The sequence below is a fragment of the Polyodon spathula genome, chromosome 4, assembly GCF_017654505.1.
Source record: "Polyodon spathula isolate WHYD16114869_AA chromosome 4, ASM1765450v1, whole genome shotgun sequence".
Taxonomy (NCBI): Eukaryota; Metazoa; Chordata; class Actinopteri; order Acipenseriformes; family Polyodontidae; genus Polyodon; species Polyodon spathula.
This window is the reverse complement of record NC_054537.1, coordinates 58,329,838-58,344,900: the sequence shown is the minus strand read 5'-3', so window position 1 is coordinate 58,344,900 and position 15,063 is coordinate 58,329,838. Positions and strand designations below refer to the sequence as shown.

Sequence of the window (15,063 nt, the reverse complement as noted above, 5' to 3'; positions counted from 1 at the left end):
AATCTGTCTGAGGGATCGTTTTTAAACTACTGTTATTTTCATGGTGTGTGTTATGTTTTGTTGTTTGTTTTGTGCTGTAGTACTATACATGCACTGAATAAACACGGTACTACTATACAAATAACACATATACTCACTCCGTTGGATGCTCTGGGTCATAAAAGTCCCCCATCTTCACCGCCGATAAGAATATGTCCTTTCTTTTCACTCAAAAACATCCAGCAAACCCTATTTCCAAACCGGGAAGTTCTCGAAACGAGATTCATCAAACAGGCAAAACAGACATAGAATCTCTGCGACCGGGTCAATGCAACCGTGTAGTAACGAGTTAAAAAAAAAAATACAGTTCGTTTAAAAAAAAAAAAAAAAAAAAAAAAAAAAGTGTCTTATCTGTATTTCGTTTTTAAAGTTGTAATTTAATATAATTTACCCACGGCGGCTCCTCCTCCTTCACCGCCACACAAATTGCATTACAACCTCATGTAGTGACGACCTCATTACCCTAAGTCTTTTCCCAGGTTTTGTTACAGGAGGGAAGGAAGGGGGTATGGGTAGTGATGTCGGTCTTGTTGTGTTATTCCGTGTAATCAGTATTTGGATTTCCCTATTTGGTGGTTTTTGGTGGTGGTGGGTGGAAATGGAACACTGCACTTCTATAAACGTTTTGGGAGAAATTAGACTCGTTGCACGGGTTCAAGTGTACACAGAGGAACAGTTTGGTTTATTTAACTCTCTCTGTCTTGATGTCCACCCTTCGAAACGGAAACTGAAACAAACTAACTTCCTACCAACCAATCCCGCGTCGGCTGTAACCTGGATGGTCGCCGAAACTGCAGCGAAACAGATTTAAAAGAAGGAAAACTACTTTTTCAAAAGGTTTTGTCTGGGGGAAAAGTTCAGCTTTCAAATGCACGTCATGCTGTCACTACAGGATGGTATATCACAAATTTTGCGATCTGTGAACTGAAGATATCGTTTAGTACTGTAATCTCAACTGTCACTTGTGTGTTGTTGTGTTAGCTGAGTTCGTGTTGAGTACTATAGGGATGTCTGTAGCATTATATTGTCGGGTTCAAACGTTGCTTTAATTTTTTGTCGCAGTTGATACAGTGTACTATTGTGCAGGTAAAATAAGCAGCACCACTGTGTTGGACTTAGTTTTGCCAAAACTTGTTACGAGGTAAGTGGTGTATTTATTAAACGTTACATTGCTGGTTGCAGTAACATTTTTATAGAAAAATTACACTAAAAGAAGAAAGAGGGGCTGGGGAACTATAAAAGGCAAATACAAATTATTCGATATACGAAAACCTCAGAAACACCCCAAAGTGAGGCACTCAAAGGGGGAGGGGGGTATGCTGTTAACTCCTCTAGTCAGTTTGTAAATTGGGTTCATTTTCTTGAGTCTTTTGGTTAAAGAGGATAAGTCGGGCTGTATCACCACACAGTGTGAAATTAATTAGAAAGTAAAATGTAATAGAGGGGCAAGTGTAAAGCAAGTGTACGTTTTCATTGAAACGCTTGTTGATACATGAATCGGAAGGTTTAAACATTTTCAGATGGTTTCACATACCTGGATTGGCACTACTTTGACAAAATTAACATTAGGTAGTCAAATATTATCACTGATCTGAGTGTGTGAAGCTAGTCATCTATCTACTAAACTTAGATAAGCGACTTTATTTGTTAGTAAACGAAGCAATCAGTCAAGGTACATGAATGGGTAAGGCATACACACTTCCTTTAAACTAGGACCCATATTGATGTGACAGGAATAACTTTATTCGCAATGCAATTTTAGTTCAGTCTAGAAATCACAAAAAGATCAACATAACAATAAGGCATTGATTGTTGAGAATATTGCTTTGGAAGAACTATGAAATGTGAGATTTTGGTATTGAAATGAAAATAATTAGAACTGTTAGCTTTAGTTATTTCACATTGTAGGAGAGAATGTGTTCATGTGCATATAGCCACATAATTACAAGAGTTGCACTTTCATTTTGTTAAACCATTGCTGAAGGGGATTTTTTTTCAAAATAATCATAAAGAAACAGCTGCCACTGTGTCATGCCACTGTGAAGAATAGCACACTTTTCCATTATATGTTAATATTTCAGTCAATTTCTTGGAGGCCTGCCATGGTCATTAACTTTTGACGGTTGGGGAAAGTTTATCATGGCTGCAGGGAAGTTACTGGGCCCTCTGTTGACAGAGAAAAGTGTGTTTTCTTTGGCCTGTTTGATAGCTACATGGCCCGTAGAGATAACAGCCTTCTGATTGGAAAAAGCGTGATACACTCGATACATTCTCAAGTGCTTTGGCCTTTTCTTTTTTCTGGTCCTGAATTTTAATAAAAAAAAAAAAAAAAAAAAAAAAAAAAATTGTTTCTGCTTTGTATCTGATTTCAATCAAATCAGCCGTTAGTTTGAGCGATAGGCTGCTGTCAATATGTTGTCAATTGGGATACTTTGTGGTGTTTGTTTACTGATACAGTGTCATGTTATCACAGGATAACCATTGCTTGGGGGGGGGGTGTTTGTCTGGTTTCATGCTAGTTATCTAGGGGGGCCCCCCTACAAAGTTTGCTTGTACAGTGCCATTATTTAAGAGCTCCTGTGAAAAGAATAGCTATTGGTCAGACAGCTTAGTCTTCAATAGCTTGCGGGATTGGACCTATATATTTGCACGCATATCTTTGACAATGGTTAAACGATTTGAAAAAAAAAGGAAACGTTTAACACTTGGCTTAAACTCAGAAATATTATTGTTTGTTTGCCTCCGCAGATGTCTGCGGTCTGGCTGCATGTTGGTCAGTGTGGTAACCAGATCGGACAGGAATGGTGGAGAATTATTACTGAGGGAGCTGGCCACAGCATTGAAGCAGACAGGTGATCTCTTTGCCATTACCTTCCTCTCTCACTCTCGTCCAGGGGATTCTCATGAAGAAAATTGCTCATCTGCATCTCAGCCATCTACTTCTGACTATGAGTACTACAGTGACCGAAGCAATTGCAAGCAGTAGTAATGCACAAAACTGCAAACGAAAAATATGTTATTATAGTTTTGAATGGGAGATGAAGGATCCGTGGCTTGTTTATTGAGAGGGCAAGATGTACTGTGTGTGAAAGAGCTGCTGGGTAAAAAAAAAAAAAAAAACCAAAAAACAGATGTACAGTTTTTCAGGAATTTTTGCTTAAAAGACTACAATGCTGTTGCTGTTATTGGAATGCAGAAAAATATTAAAACACACGTAGGCAACAAACAGTGCTTAGAACCCCTTCTCGTTGTCATGTGAACTGTCTACTGTTAGTATATAACAAAGAAAAAAGTGAGTCTGTGTTTATATGTATATCTAGACACAGAGAGAGATTTTTTAAACTATTACACGCCATAGAGTTTAAACGTTCATAAAAATGTACCAAAATGCACATCCGTGGAGTTTCTCAGCCTTTGTGTTAAACTGTATATTTGATGGGTGGGACGCAAAATTTTGGGTATGTGATTTCAGGAACTAATGAACAGAAAACCTAGCGCTACCTCTCTGTTTTCATATAGGCCACATTTTTTACTTGATGAAGTAAATTCACATTATTTTACTTACTGATTAATTGTACCAGAATCATATTTGACATAAGGACAAATGTTCCTATGCTTTTATTTAACATTGCTTGTATAATTTCGATTGTGTTTGTGTGTACACATATATAATAATTTTATTATTTGGTTGCTTGGTGTAAATTATAAAATAATGGATTTACTTCTTTCTCTGTATTATCAGGTACCCATTTCTCAGCAGAGACGGGAAGCTAGGTGCAATCTGTGTTGACAGTGAGCCCAAGGTGCTACGGAAGGCACAGAAACTAGTGAAACATGGGTGAGACCTTCTAGTCATGGGGGCAGTGTTGTCCAGTAGTTAGAGCAGAGGGAGTGTGTGGCAGTGTGTTCTAGTGGTTAGAGCTGAGGGAGTGGGTGGCAGTGTGTTCTAGTGGTTAGAGCTGAGGGAGTGGGTGGCGTTGTTTTCTAGTGGTTAGAGCTGAGGGAGTGGGTGGCAGTGTGTTCTAGTGGTTAGAGCTGAGGGAGTGGGTGGCAGTGTGTTCTAGTGGTTAGAGCTGAAGGACTGGCAGGCAGTGTGTTCTAGTGGTTAGAACTTAGCCTCATTCAGGGAGCCTCACATAATAAAACTGTAATCTCAATTCACACTGATCACTTATGTTTAGTAATAAACAAACCCAATATATGAACATGCAAACCCCAGTTACAGTCACCTGCCAGCTCAAGAGACTGAACACTTTGGTTATTGCTACTGTTTCAGGTCCTTCAGGGAGTCCAATCTCATAGTGGGACAAGAAGGACGGGGCAGTAACTGGGCCTATGGTAAGACCCGGAGGACCAAAACCACGTCAGAACGTAGCAAGAGGAGGAGCAGTACAACTGGGGTCTGTCTGTGCTGCCGGCAAAGCTAGAAGGGCATTGTTTAAGACATAGAGATAACTGCAGGGCACTTTGAGTGTACAAGGAGATAAGTCTTCAGATAAAATCCGAGACGAGAATGACAGTTGTCGCCAGGTTCTAGTAATAGCTGTTATCAGGTCTCTTTATGGCTCTTATCCATGACTATTGTATATAGTTTTATTGCAGGGTAACAGGACAGTGCATGGTAGAGAGATTCCGCTTGTTATATAATAATTTGATGCCTATCCGCTTATTTTATACTTTCCCTGCATTGACTGTAGCTGAGTAAAATATGGTAATAAATGTGGAAAGACAATTTCATTAAGGTTTTCAGTTGTGTACAAGCATATTAAAGTGTAGTAAAACATTGCAAAGCCCATAGAGGTTTGTTAAGAATATTAAAAAAAGAATAATTTGCAGGCCATAGTAAACTGTGGTAAATGCATAGAGTAACCTTGGGAAAGCTACAAAATTACCTTGCAAATTTACAGTGTAAACTGTTATAAAGGACCTTATACTTTCCCCTGGTGTATCTGAATTGCTGTAGTCAAACGACAATATTAAATCCCAGGGGGTACTGCTCTGTGTTTATTGGACAGGGTACTACGGCCCCCCCAGTGAGGGGGAGAGAGGGTTGCTACAGAGGACCATGGAGAGTTTTCGGAAGGAGACAGAGAGGAAGGACTGCTATTCAGGGACGGTGCTGTTCCACAGTTTGAGTGGGGGGACAGGAGCCGGTGAGTATTGCATTTGATTGATTTATTGATTTATTTTTTGGGAAATGCATGGAAAACTGAGGTGAACCCAGTGGGAGACATTGTCTGCAGCAAACCTGAACCTACTTTACCAATATGAGTTTTTGGGGTTTAATGATGAATCATGATAGATTGTATTGTAATAAATAGACGTATCCTGATATGTGATCTAAAACACCACATAGCTATGTGTAGACTAACAAGTGGTTCTTGAATGATAAGTAAAAGCTTATTTTTTATGAATACATTATAATTTACGTTTTGTCTTTTAACAAGATAGTCAGTGTTGTTGCACATCATACAAAGCAGCCCATCAGGACCAGAACATTTATGCTGATACATATCCTATTGTGACCTCCGCACCGTGACCCATGTTGTATTGCACCCTTAGTGTACAACCTCAAAGAGTTTTACAGCAGGGCAGGCCTCAGTTGCTCACTTCAGATCAGCTCTCAAGACCCACTTGTTCTCTCTTGCTTTCAATGCTCTTTAAGCCTGATATCTATTATTAACTGTTGTCTAAATTGCTATTTCAGGTTTCCTTTTCGTATGATTCTGTATGACAGACGCATCCATAATGTTCAGAACTCACATCCTAGCCTTTATTTAATGCATTACGCCTGTATGTAATGTATTTGCATTATTTGCATTTAATATCAGTGAATTTTGGTATTTTAATGTATTATGCATTGTTCCTCACTATCTTGTAAAGCGCTTTATGATGGTGGTCCACTATGAAAGGTGATATTTAAAATTAATTTTGATTGATTGTGGTTGGTGGAATGTTATAATGTTACTCATTCAACCTGAAACAAAGAACATAAAGGAAACATTAATTAACTGGAATTAGAATTCGGCCTAACTCATAGCTGTAATGAACACAACATATTGAAAAGTAATGCTTTTTCTTGATATTTTTATGTTCAGTAGGTCTAAAAGGGTAAGAGAAAGTTGCTTTTGTTCATAGTGTTATTTTAACACCTATTTTAACCGACTGATTTCCCCAGAGAGAAAAAAATACTATAATTATCCATGGGGGTTGCTGGAATTGGTGAACAGATGTCTTGTGATTTAGGAGGCTGTGTGGTCCACTGGTTAAAGAAACAGGCTTGTAACCAGGTGCTCCCCGGTTCAAATCCCAGCTCAGTAACTGACTCATTGTGAATGACCCATGGGAATGTGGCTGGAGCCTTAATAAGGTCATTGTTTAATGGGTAATTAAGGCTCCAGCCACAGTTTAAAAGACCCAGTCCGGGCTCAGAGTAGAGAGTTGTTGTGAGGAGAGTGAAGGATAGTAACAGCGAATGCTACCAACCCAGCGAACAAAGGTACTTTATATATCAAATAATTGTTTGTTAGTGTTTATTTTACTTTGTGCAGAGTGCCCTTTTCTTTGCGTGTTTTTGTTTAAATCTTTATTTTATATTTAATTAATAAAATCCGAGCGCAACTGCGCCGTTTTGCCCCGTACCATCTTGTGTTTCTGTTTCATTTCCTGGTCTGATGTCACCACTGCAGCCCTCACTGTGACAATGGCTGACTACTTTAAGAAACTATAAAGTAAGTACAGTATACTGTAGATGTCAGCAGTTGCTTCGCCCTTGTGGTTTGGAGGGGAACCTTCAGAGCATGACCGTTTTATTCCTCCAGCTCTGAGTTGAAGTGGTGGTCAGCGTGTGACAGGGTGGTTTGCTTCTCTCTTTAGGGCTGGGCGCTCGTCTGTGTGAAGAGATCAGGGAGGCGTATCCTCTAGGTCACATCCTCTCTGTTTCTGTTGCCCCGCACCAGGCAGGGGAGAGCCCACTACAGCACTACAACAATCTGCTCTGCCTCGCAGCTCTGCAAAGGTACCTGCCTGCACTCTGCCTGTACCTGGCTGTCTGTATCTGTATTTGTGTGTCTTTGTGTTTGAAGCTGATGATTACCAGGAATTACCTGCCACCACAAAAGAGGGGTTGTCAGGGTTATTATTTAATTCAATTTTTCATTTTCTTTTTTTTTTTTCTTTTTAACAAGGGCATTTAGGTTTACAGGCTGTTTAGCGGATATTTTAACTTAATATTGATTATCTAGGGTAAATTAAGTAAACTACATAGGGTTAGTTTATAAATTACAATTAAGGCTATGATATTGGCACTGTAATTTTTAGTACATTTCATGGGTGAGGTGCGGCAAAAAAGCAATAATTCACAGAAAGGTCACCAAATAATGTAGTTTTAACTACATCAACATACACAAGCGCTTTTAAATAGTACACCAAAACCAATAATATAAAGAATATTGCTCTTGACTACTGACAAGTTTAAATGTTACTTTAGAGGACAAAACTAACAGTACATACTTCAGACTCTGACATAATTTCTGATCGAAGTGGAAGGTCTGTGACCCTGTGTGACAAGTCGTAATGACGTCATCTGCAGTCTTGGAAAGGCGAACATTCCTAACAGATTGTCAATTCTTTCACCTGTCATTCTACAATACCTCAAATATCTCTTAATGTCACATACCAGCATCTCTCTAATCAATGTTTGTAATTCTCCCTTCCGTAAGTTGGTACATTTCTGTCCTTCTGTCTTTACAGAAAACCACTTTCACAATTCTTTGGTACTTGAGCTGTCACCTATTTACATGCCTACTCACTCAGCTGTCTCATTCGCTGACCTACATAGTTACCCTGTAATTGCTGTGTGCATACGCAACCAAACACTTTACAGATACTCGCAGATCTGTTTCCAGTTCATGACATACTGCATTTTTTAAAGGAAATAAAAGAAGTAAAGAAGAATTAAATGGGTTTTTACATCCATTTCCAAGATTTCACCGACTTTATTTAAATCCATGATTTTTCGTGACCTCCGTGATAAAATCGTAGCCTTCATCAGTCAATGTAAATAAATTCAATTAAAATGTTAATTAACTGATTAATAAATCTTCTTCATCAAATATTTTAAACAATACTCCCCATTAACTTAATAGGTATTATAGCTTAACAGTGCTTTAAATGACATTAAAAATAAAAAGTAAAAATACTTTTATTTCTATGTTACAAAATTTGGTAGGTTAGAAGTGTCAGCTTAAGATTTTTAATAACTAATTTTGTAATTAGTTAAGCGTGTTCAGAAAAATATTACTCAGAATTCTAAATACATTAAAAATGCATTCATATATTTATCAGATTAAGAATTCCAGGTATGTTCAAACAATGGATTCATATAATATTTCATTATGCACCATTTACAAGTGAATCCTATACTTTTTATGCACCATGGCATTTAATAAATCAACATATAGTTGCCAAACTTTCATTTAGAAATAATTTGTTCATTTCTCATGGTTCCAAAGATTTTGCAAAGTACAAAGAATGATTTTGTTTCATTTCTTGCTGTGGGATTTTTAGAAGCTTTTATAAAAAAAAAAATAAAAAAAAACACAAGCAGCTGTTCATCCCAACAAGCAGCAGTTTGTTTCAGATGGCAGGCTGTCAAAGATCTCCCCCTTTGTAGCTTGTTGGTCTCTTAAATAGCAAGCATAGGAGTTTGTGCAAAGCTTGTGTTGAATGTAGAGTTTTTCTTGAGTGAAAATAGATTTTTTTGGAGAGCAAGAGAGTTTGATGTTTGAATAAGCATTTTTAAAACTGCTCAAACAGGCGTTCCTTGTGCAGATCTTCCAATCGGATAGCTACAATGACTTCCGAACATGCATCAATGGTTAGTTCAATTTGAATCTTGAGTGTGCATAAAAAGTCACGGGATACAAATTCTGGTCCATGATTGGACAGCTGGAAAGCGATCAGAATTGGTCATGTGGTCTTTGAGAACAAACTACTCCCATTTTCTCAAGAAAAAGCCTTGTAAACCAGATATCTTGGTCACGTTACACTGTAATGGGAACAAGTGGGCCAGTCACTTCGACGGATTTCCAAAGAGAGACTGTTTGTCTTAACATAACCATTTTTATTTATTCAAAACAGTAAAACGAAGCTTGTGGTCACAGCTGGAAGTCTTTGAAGCTGCATAAGTAAAGGTCTTTTCCTGGTTGAGAGAAAGAGACGGCGAGTCTGAGAAGAGGCTTGCAGACTTCCCCAGTACAGCAAAGATATTGAGGGAAAAATATTACATTTAAGTTTGTTTAAATCCTTATATCATCTACAATTTATTTAAACATTAATCCATTGTATCCACAGTAGATTTTAATTTGAAAATATCAGCTTTTATATGAATTTGCCATAAGTGTATACCATAGACATTAATGTTTGTGAAAAAACAAAGGTTAGCTAAAGGGTTAGGGGACAGGAGGCTGGATTTAAATTTGGATGATTAATAATCTGTGAATGGTTCCGCAGGTCCACTGATGGAGTTCTGCTGTTCCACAACGATGAGGCTCTGAGCCGAGTGCTGTCGCTGCAGAGCCGCATCCCCTCCTCGCTCTCCGGCCCCCAGGCACAGGTCTCCCTGTCCAGCATGAACTCACACATAGCCTCCTGTCTGGCTGGCCTGTTGCACCCAGTCCACAACCTCACAACTCCCAGGTGGGTAGCTGCTATACAGAGCTGCAGGGATCACATGTCGCCCAACATAATCAAGCTAATTTTAATCTCTAATTCACAGTTTTTGCTGTAGAAAATCTATTAACTTTAATACAGTATTTGTTTGTGTGCCTTGTGTTTTATGTTCTGGTCTTTGTAATTTTTTTGTTGACAAGTTCCCTGTCCTCAAATGTTGAATTCCAATGTATTTATTTAACTAGAGTAGAACACTTGTACATTTTCAAGAGGGTCCTGGCAAGAAAATGTGTCAAAAGATAACATACAAAATCAATAGCAAAAAAGAAACAAATCATATAAAACAATTAACAGAAAACGAAAAACAGTCATGAAAACAGAAATGCAAAAATAAAAACAAAGGAAAGCAAATAATTCCCAATGTACATAATCCTAGTGATAGTTTGTGTTTTCAGGATTGCAACCCTGGTCAGATTTAAAATACGTATATATGAGTGATTTAAAAAGATATTGTGAAGAGGCCATTTTAATGCTTGTCCTGTGTATGCAGCGGGATTAGTCTGGGTCTGGAGCCCTGGGAGCTGCTGAGGTCAGTGAGTCCCGTCCCGGCTACTAAGTTCCTGCACACCACCCAGGCACACACCAGGTAGGACCTGTGACCACACTCACGTTATTGAACGTCCAAAAAGACAATAAAATATATACACATACACAAATATTGCATAACAAAAACACACAAACATACATATGCAGTTACACACACTAGAATCTACATTTCTGTCTTGAGAGGTAAAAGTTTCTATTGCACATTTTGTACACATTTTTTGTTAATTTTCAGAAGCACCGTTCTTTGGGACAGCTTGGCAGCTTCCACCCTCCAGATGCTACCACGCCACTCTCCATCTGGCAAACCAGTATCCTTTCATCCAACATCAAAACCCTCTCCCACTCCCTTAGCTGGGGAGTTAAGTGAGGAATGGTTCCCAAGTTTGATTAAAAGAAATGTGGATTGCAAACTTATAAGGGGTATAGCACAGTGGGTGTCAGTAGCACATTATTTTTCTGAAAAGAGAAATATTTATGTTATTTAAAACATACAACAATAAACATACATTTAAGAATCTCTAAGTAGCCTTAAATTAAATTCTCCTCAAGGCCTCTAGTGACTTGGCATTCAAAACCAGTATTTCCCTGGCTCCACGCTGCCTCACAGATATGGCTGTTCTGTCCTCATCTGAACTACCTGAAAGAGTGGTTTCAATCTTTATTAGGGAAACTGAAGACTTTGCCACCTTAACCTCGCTGCTCTTGCAGCACTACAGTTCAGCAGTGCTTGCTGTTGCTCGGGGTGGCCAGAGCAAATCTTTTCTGTCCTCTCTAGACCCCGTCCTGCGGAGACTGAGGCATGGTCACCACTGCGCTGCCTGGAACCCCTTCCCCATCGACTACTGGACAGGTCAGTGCACGCTAGCATGGCTCACCGTGTGAGTACTGCCCTCTCTGCTGGAGTACGAAGATACTGTATATCCAAAACTGGAGTGGGACTGAAATAGTCTTTTAAAATGACAATCAATAGCCAATACTTACAAAAAAAACAGAAGAGAACATAGTTGGGAATTAGGTGGAGACAGGCTTAGGAAAGAGGCTGGGATATGCTTCTTTACACAGAGAGTGGTGAGTGTATAGAATGCCATGTTGTTGATACTGAATTACTGACATCCTTAAAGATGCAACTTTACAAAGTTTTGCTGCCCACCTACCTTGCATGAGGCACTCTCTGTAGTACACTAGTAAAAAAAAAATAATATAAGAAAATAAGGCGAGAAAGCAAACAATTCTGCTAGTGCCACCTTCATTGTACAATTAATGAAGAAGGCATTCACGAAACTTGCGTCTGCTTGATGACTTTTTACCATAGTTAGACAGGGTTAGAAACTTGCACTTTCCCAACACCCTGTCCTGGATTTCAGAACTATGACCAGGTGCCAGCATTTAGCCTCTGCTAAATCTACTCTGAACTGATTGCACTCATCACAGCATGGCATAGAGGAGATTTAGTAATACACTTAATTGAGGGTACCTGGTACAGGACTAGTGTGAGTGTCTGACCCTGATTAGACAGTGTGTCCTACTCCAGGTGTAAGGTGTATGAATTAAGGTAAACATTGAATTAACAACTTGTTTTTTGCTAGGATGAGATCAGACCACATTTCAAATTAACATTTACTATTTATTAGTTCCAAATACCCACATTTACATTCTGCATTTAACATTATTGTTTAGGCAAAATACATTGCACTAGTGTTAACAGAGATTGATCAGATTACCTCAGTCCCAGAGAGAGCCTTCAGACTGATTCACTGATGATTCTAGAAGTATTAGAGGCTTCCTTGCCTGTGTCTCCATGCCAGGTTTTTATACAATATGACTTGGGACATACGTGAATACCGTCTGTTTTTGTCATCTTGCTAATTTTCAATAGAATTTAGCCCGCAGCCAACCCTTAACAAATCTTTTACAAGGTCACTGTGGTTAATTGTTTACCATGTTTTATTCCATGCATTTTTGCCCATGCTTTATCTCTTCAATCATTTTAATCAGTACATTTTGCTCTCATGATTTTCATCCTACACCGAGCAGTGTGCTTGTGGATGTTCCTGTGCATGACACCCCTGTTTGATTGCAGACCCGCAGGATGTGGTGAGTCCCAGCCCCTCCTCTTGCTCGCTCACCGTGTGCTCCAACCATAGCAGTGTGACAGACCTGCTGCAGAGAGTTGGCGAGCGCGCACATGACATGTTCCAGGCACGCGCCTACTTGCACTGGTACCACCGCTATGGCTGTGAGGACCAGGACTTCCTGCAGGCCTTCGACGCGCTGCGGACTGTCACAGAAGAGTACCGTGCAGGGGAGGAGTGAGGAGGACAGCCAAGCAGGCAGGCAGGCATGAGACAGACATGGAGGGGCGAGACACAGACAAACACACACAGACACGGAGGAGTGAGACAGACAGACACAGAGGAGTGAGACAGACACAGTCATGGAGGAGTGAGACAGACAGACATGGAGGAGTGAGACAGTATTACATATTGTTACCTACTTCATATGTTCTTAATAATTTCAAAGCATGAATGGCAAAAAAAAAAATCTGTAAAAATTATTAAATGAATAACTGGATATGTCATTTAACATGGTATCTTGAGTGTCATGCCATGCCAAATCAGCATATGGTTCAGGGGACACCATCTAAGAATGTGAAAAAATCATCTGGGCCTGTCTATTAGACCTAATACCCCAATCACATACTGTATGTTGCCCTGATAATTAGATATTTGCGAACTGTATTACTTTCACGGAACCCATGCAAATGTATATGCTGAAAAGGGAAGCATAAGCAGGGGGACCAACTGTCTAAGGTATTTCAGTCTCCAGCAGTACAAGGGACACATGTAATCTAGGAGACTGAATGATGAAATGTGTGGAACTTGCATGGACAAGCCATGTGCAACACCATGTGATTTGTCATGCCTGTTTGCCCAACAAGTGTCATTGGTATAGAGATATGAAATGATTGTTTAAAGGTGTTGTGCAATTTTTTAAATAAATTATGTATATATTGTTTATTAACATTGTGAGTCTTTCCCTGAGTCACTGTGATCGGCACTACAGTTTTTAAACTTGTAGTCTAAAGTCTGGTTCGAACTTACACTCCAGTCTTGCGACTATTGGGAGACGGGTGAGACATGTCTAGCTACACTCTTTAAAAGGATGTTTCATGCGACAAGAGAAACTAGGATAGTGTGTAATCCGATAAATTGTTGATTTTAAATAAATATTTTAGCCTTTCGGGTACTGTGCGATTTATTACCCGATTATGGTGTGTGCGCTGGTTACATTGTCAGTCAGTGCTTTATTGTCTGGGGGTTCGTGAATATTAATTGATATCTCATGCACAATCCTTTGTGTTGTTGTAGTACTGTTTCATTTACTGCATTGATATCATTATGGACACAAGCAGTTATAATGTTATTGCTCCTTCACTGTATTGGCTATTGGCTATTGGCTATTATAAAGTTTTAAAGTGCTGCAGCCGCTTGCCTCCTGTTCATTTCATGGGACTAGCCAGCAGGTAAGGAAGAGGTTTGATTATCCATTGGGAAGATGGTGTTGGAATTGGGTTGCTAAGTGAGACATAACAATTGTATTTTTTGTTTAGCCTTCCAATGAGTTAATTGTCTCTTCATAAAGTATTTAATGTTGTTAATAATGTTCTTTGACCTTTTGAAGATACAGTAAATTATTCTTATTGTTGTTATTAAGACACTAGGGGAATACAGTAAATGTGGGGTTTCAAAATCTGATAGATAGGACTTAAAGATTGTAGTACATGCTTTGAACATATGGCCTTTAGTATCCTAATCTAACCAGCCATAATTTCAATGTGAACAGTTTTACATTGCCTAATTTGAGTGTTGTGAGAAATTCCACACTTCCAGGTTGTACATCGTGTTTTAAAACTGGAAAAAAAAATAATAATATGAGGATCAAAGTCTGAGTAGTCTGGTGGTGTTCTAGTATTGCAGATCTGTGCAGTTCTGCTCAGCTGATTGTGCATCAAGGCGATAAGGCGGAGGCAGCTGTCTGCACAGATCCTGCAGCCTTCAAGTAGCTGTGTGACCCGAGCTGCGGCTGCAGACCACTGAGGTGATGCATGCATCTCAGGGATATTTAGCAGTTGTATCAAATACTGACACCTTGTTGGAGGAGAATGAAACTTGGGTTAACGGTTTCCTTCATTGCTAACTTTTCTTTGTATCACATTAGTAATAAACATGCAGAATATTTCTTGTTTTGTCTAAATACTATTTCATTTATGCAATCAGTTGTGTTAATGTAGCTAATAAAATAAATATGATTGTCATTAGAAAATGTTGTTCTATGTAAGTAGGTACAAAAATTACAAGATTTAATGGTACAGAGTACAAAAATGTAAATAAGGGTATGGATTTCATTGTTGTAACTACACCACTGATGTTTAATGTTCAAGGTAACTTGAACACCAACATAGTTTAATAGGAGACTGTCACTCAAATGAGAATTAATAGGTGTGCCTACTCCTCCTTGACCAGAAAGGAATGATGACGTTATAGTTTGGGGTAGTATCCCTGCTAGTAAACACGACCACCAAACTTCGGGTGAGATCGAAGTTGTAAGTTGTAACGGGATTCTAAAACAGCACAGTAAGGTATTTCCAGTAAACTCTCAATACCTCTCACAGGTGTTGTTTTGGCTTGTACAGATGTGATATTGTCTCTTTACAGTGCCCATATGCCATTGTTTATTGTCCAAAGT

At 39.0% G+C, this 15,063-nt stretch overlaps 2 protein-coding genes across 8 annotated transcripts in view; one reads left to right on the top strand and one right to left on the bottom strand.

Moving 5' to 3' along the window:
- LOC121314673 (histone-lysine N-methyltransferase SETD2-like) overlaps positions 1–319 on the bottom strand; it is a 113,190-nt gene extending 112,871 nt beyond the window's left edge. For 2 of the 3 annotated variants that reach the window (XM_041248161.1, XM_041248160.1), the window contains exon 1: positions 138–317. Coding sequence is in view for 2 of the 3 variants with exons in the window: in XM_041248160.1 (XP_041104094.1) it covers positions 138–172 (35 nt within the window). In the remaining variant the exon portion in view is untranslated. Of the gene's footprint in view, positions 1–137 lie in introns of all 3 variants that reach the window. The other variant, XM_041248163.1, reaches the window with a different exon arrangement.
- A 244-nt stretch (positions 320–563) lies between these two features.
- Positions 564–14,556, top strand: LOC121314674 (tubulin beta chain-like). Of its 5 annotated transcripts, none has more exons than XM_041248165.1 (11): positions 564–876; positions 2,788–2,891; positions 3,782–3,877; positions 4,316–4,377; positions 5,055–5,192; positions 6,916–7,057; positions 9,553–9,738; positions 10,262–10,357; positions 10,550–10,625; positions 11,026–11,167; positions 12,398–14,556. In XM_041248165.1, exons 2-11 carry the CDS (start codon positions 2,788–2,790, stop codon positions 12,628–12,630), a joined length of 1,275 nt encoding a protein of 424 aa, XP_041104099.1. In that variant the 5' UTR covers positions 564–876; the 3' UTR covers positions 12,631–14,556. The 5 variants fall into 5 exon arrangements, with proteins under 5 accessions (XP_041104099.1, XP_041104098.1, XP_041104100.1 ...); XM_041248164.1 differs by lacking the exon at positions 564–876 and adding an exon at positions 952–1,180; XM_041248166.1 differs by lacking the exon at positions 564–876 and having other exon boundaries at positions 2,589–2,891; positions 10,553–10,625.
- The last annotated feature ends 507 nt before the right edge of the window (positions 14,557–15,063 follow it).

Coding starts and splice junctions, on each gene's coding strand:
- LOC121314674 (XM_041248165.1), top strand. CDS start 2,788: ATGTCTGCGGTCTGGCTGCATGTTGGTCAGTGTGGTAACCAGATCGGA. Junction 3,878..4,315: donor CAGAAACTAGTGAAACATGG/GTGAGACCTTCT, acceptor CTACTGTTTCAG/GTCCTTCAGGGAGTCCAATC. Junction 10,626..11,025: donor ACTCTCCATCTGGCAAACCA/GTATCCTTTCAT, acceptor CTGCTCTTGCAG/CACTACAGTTCAGCAGTGCT.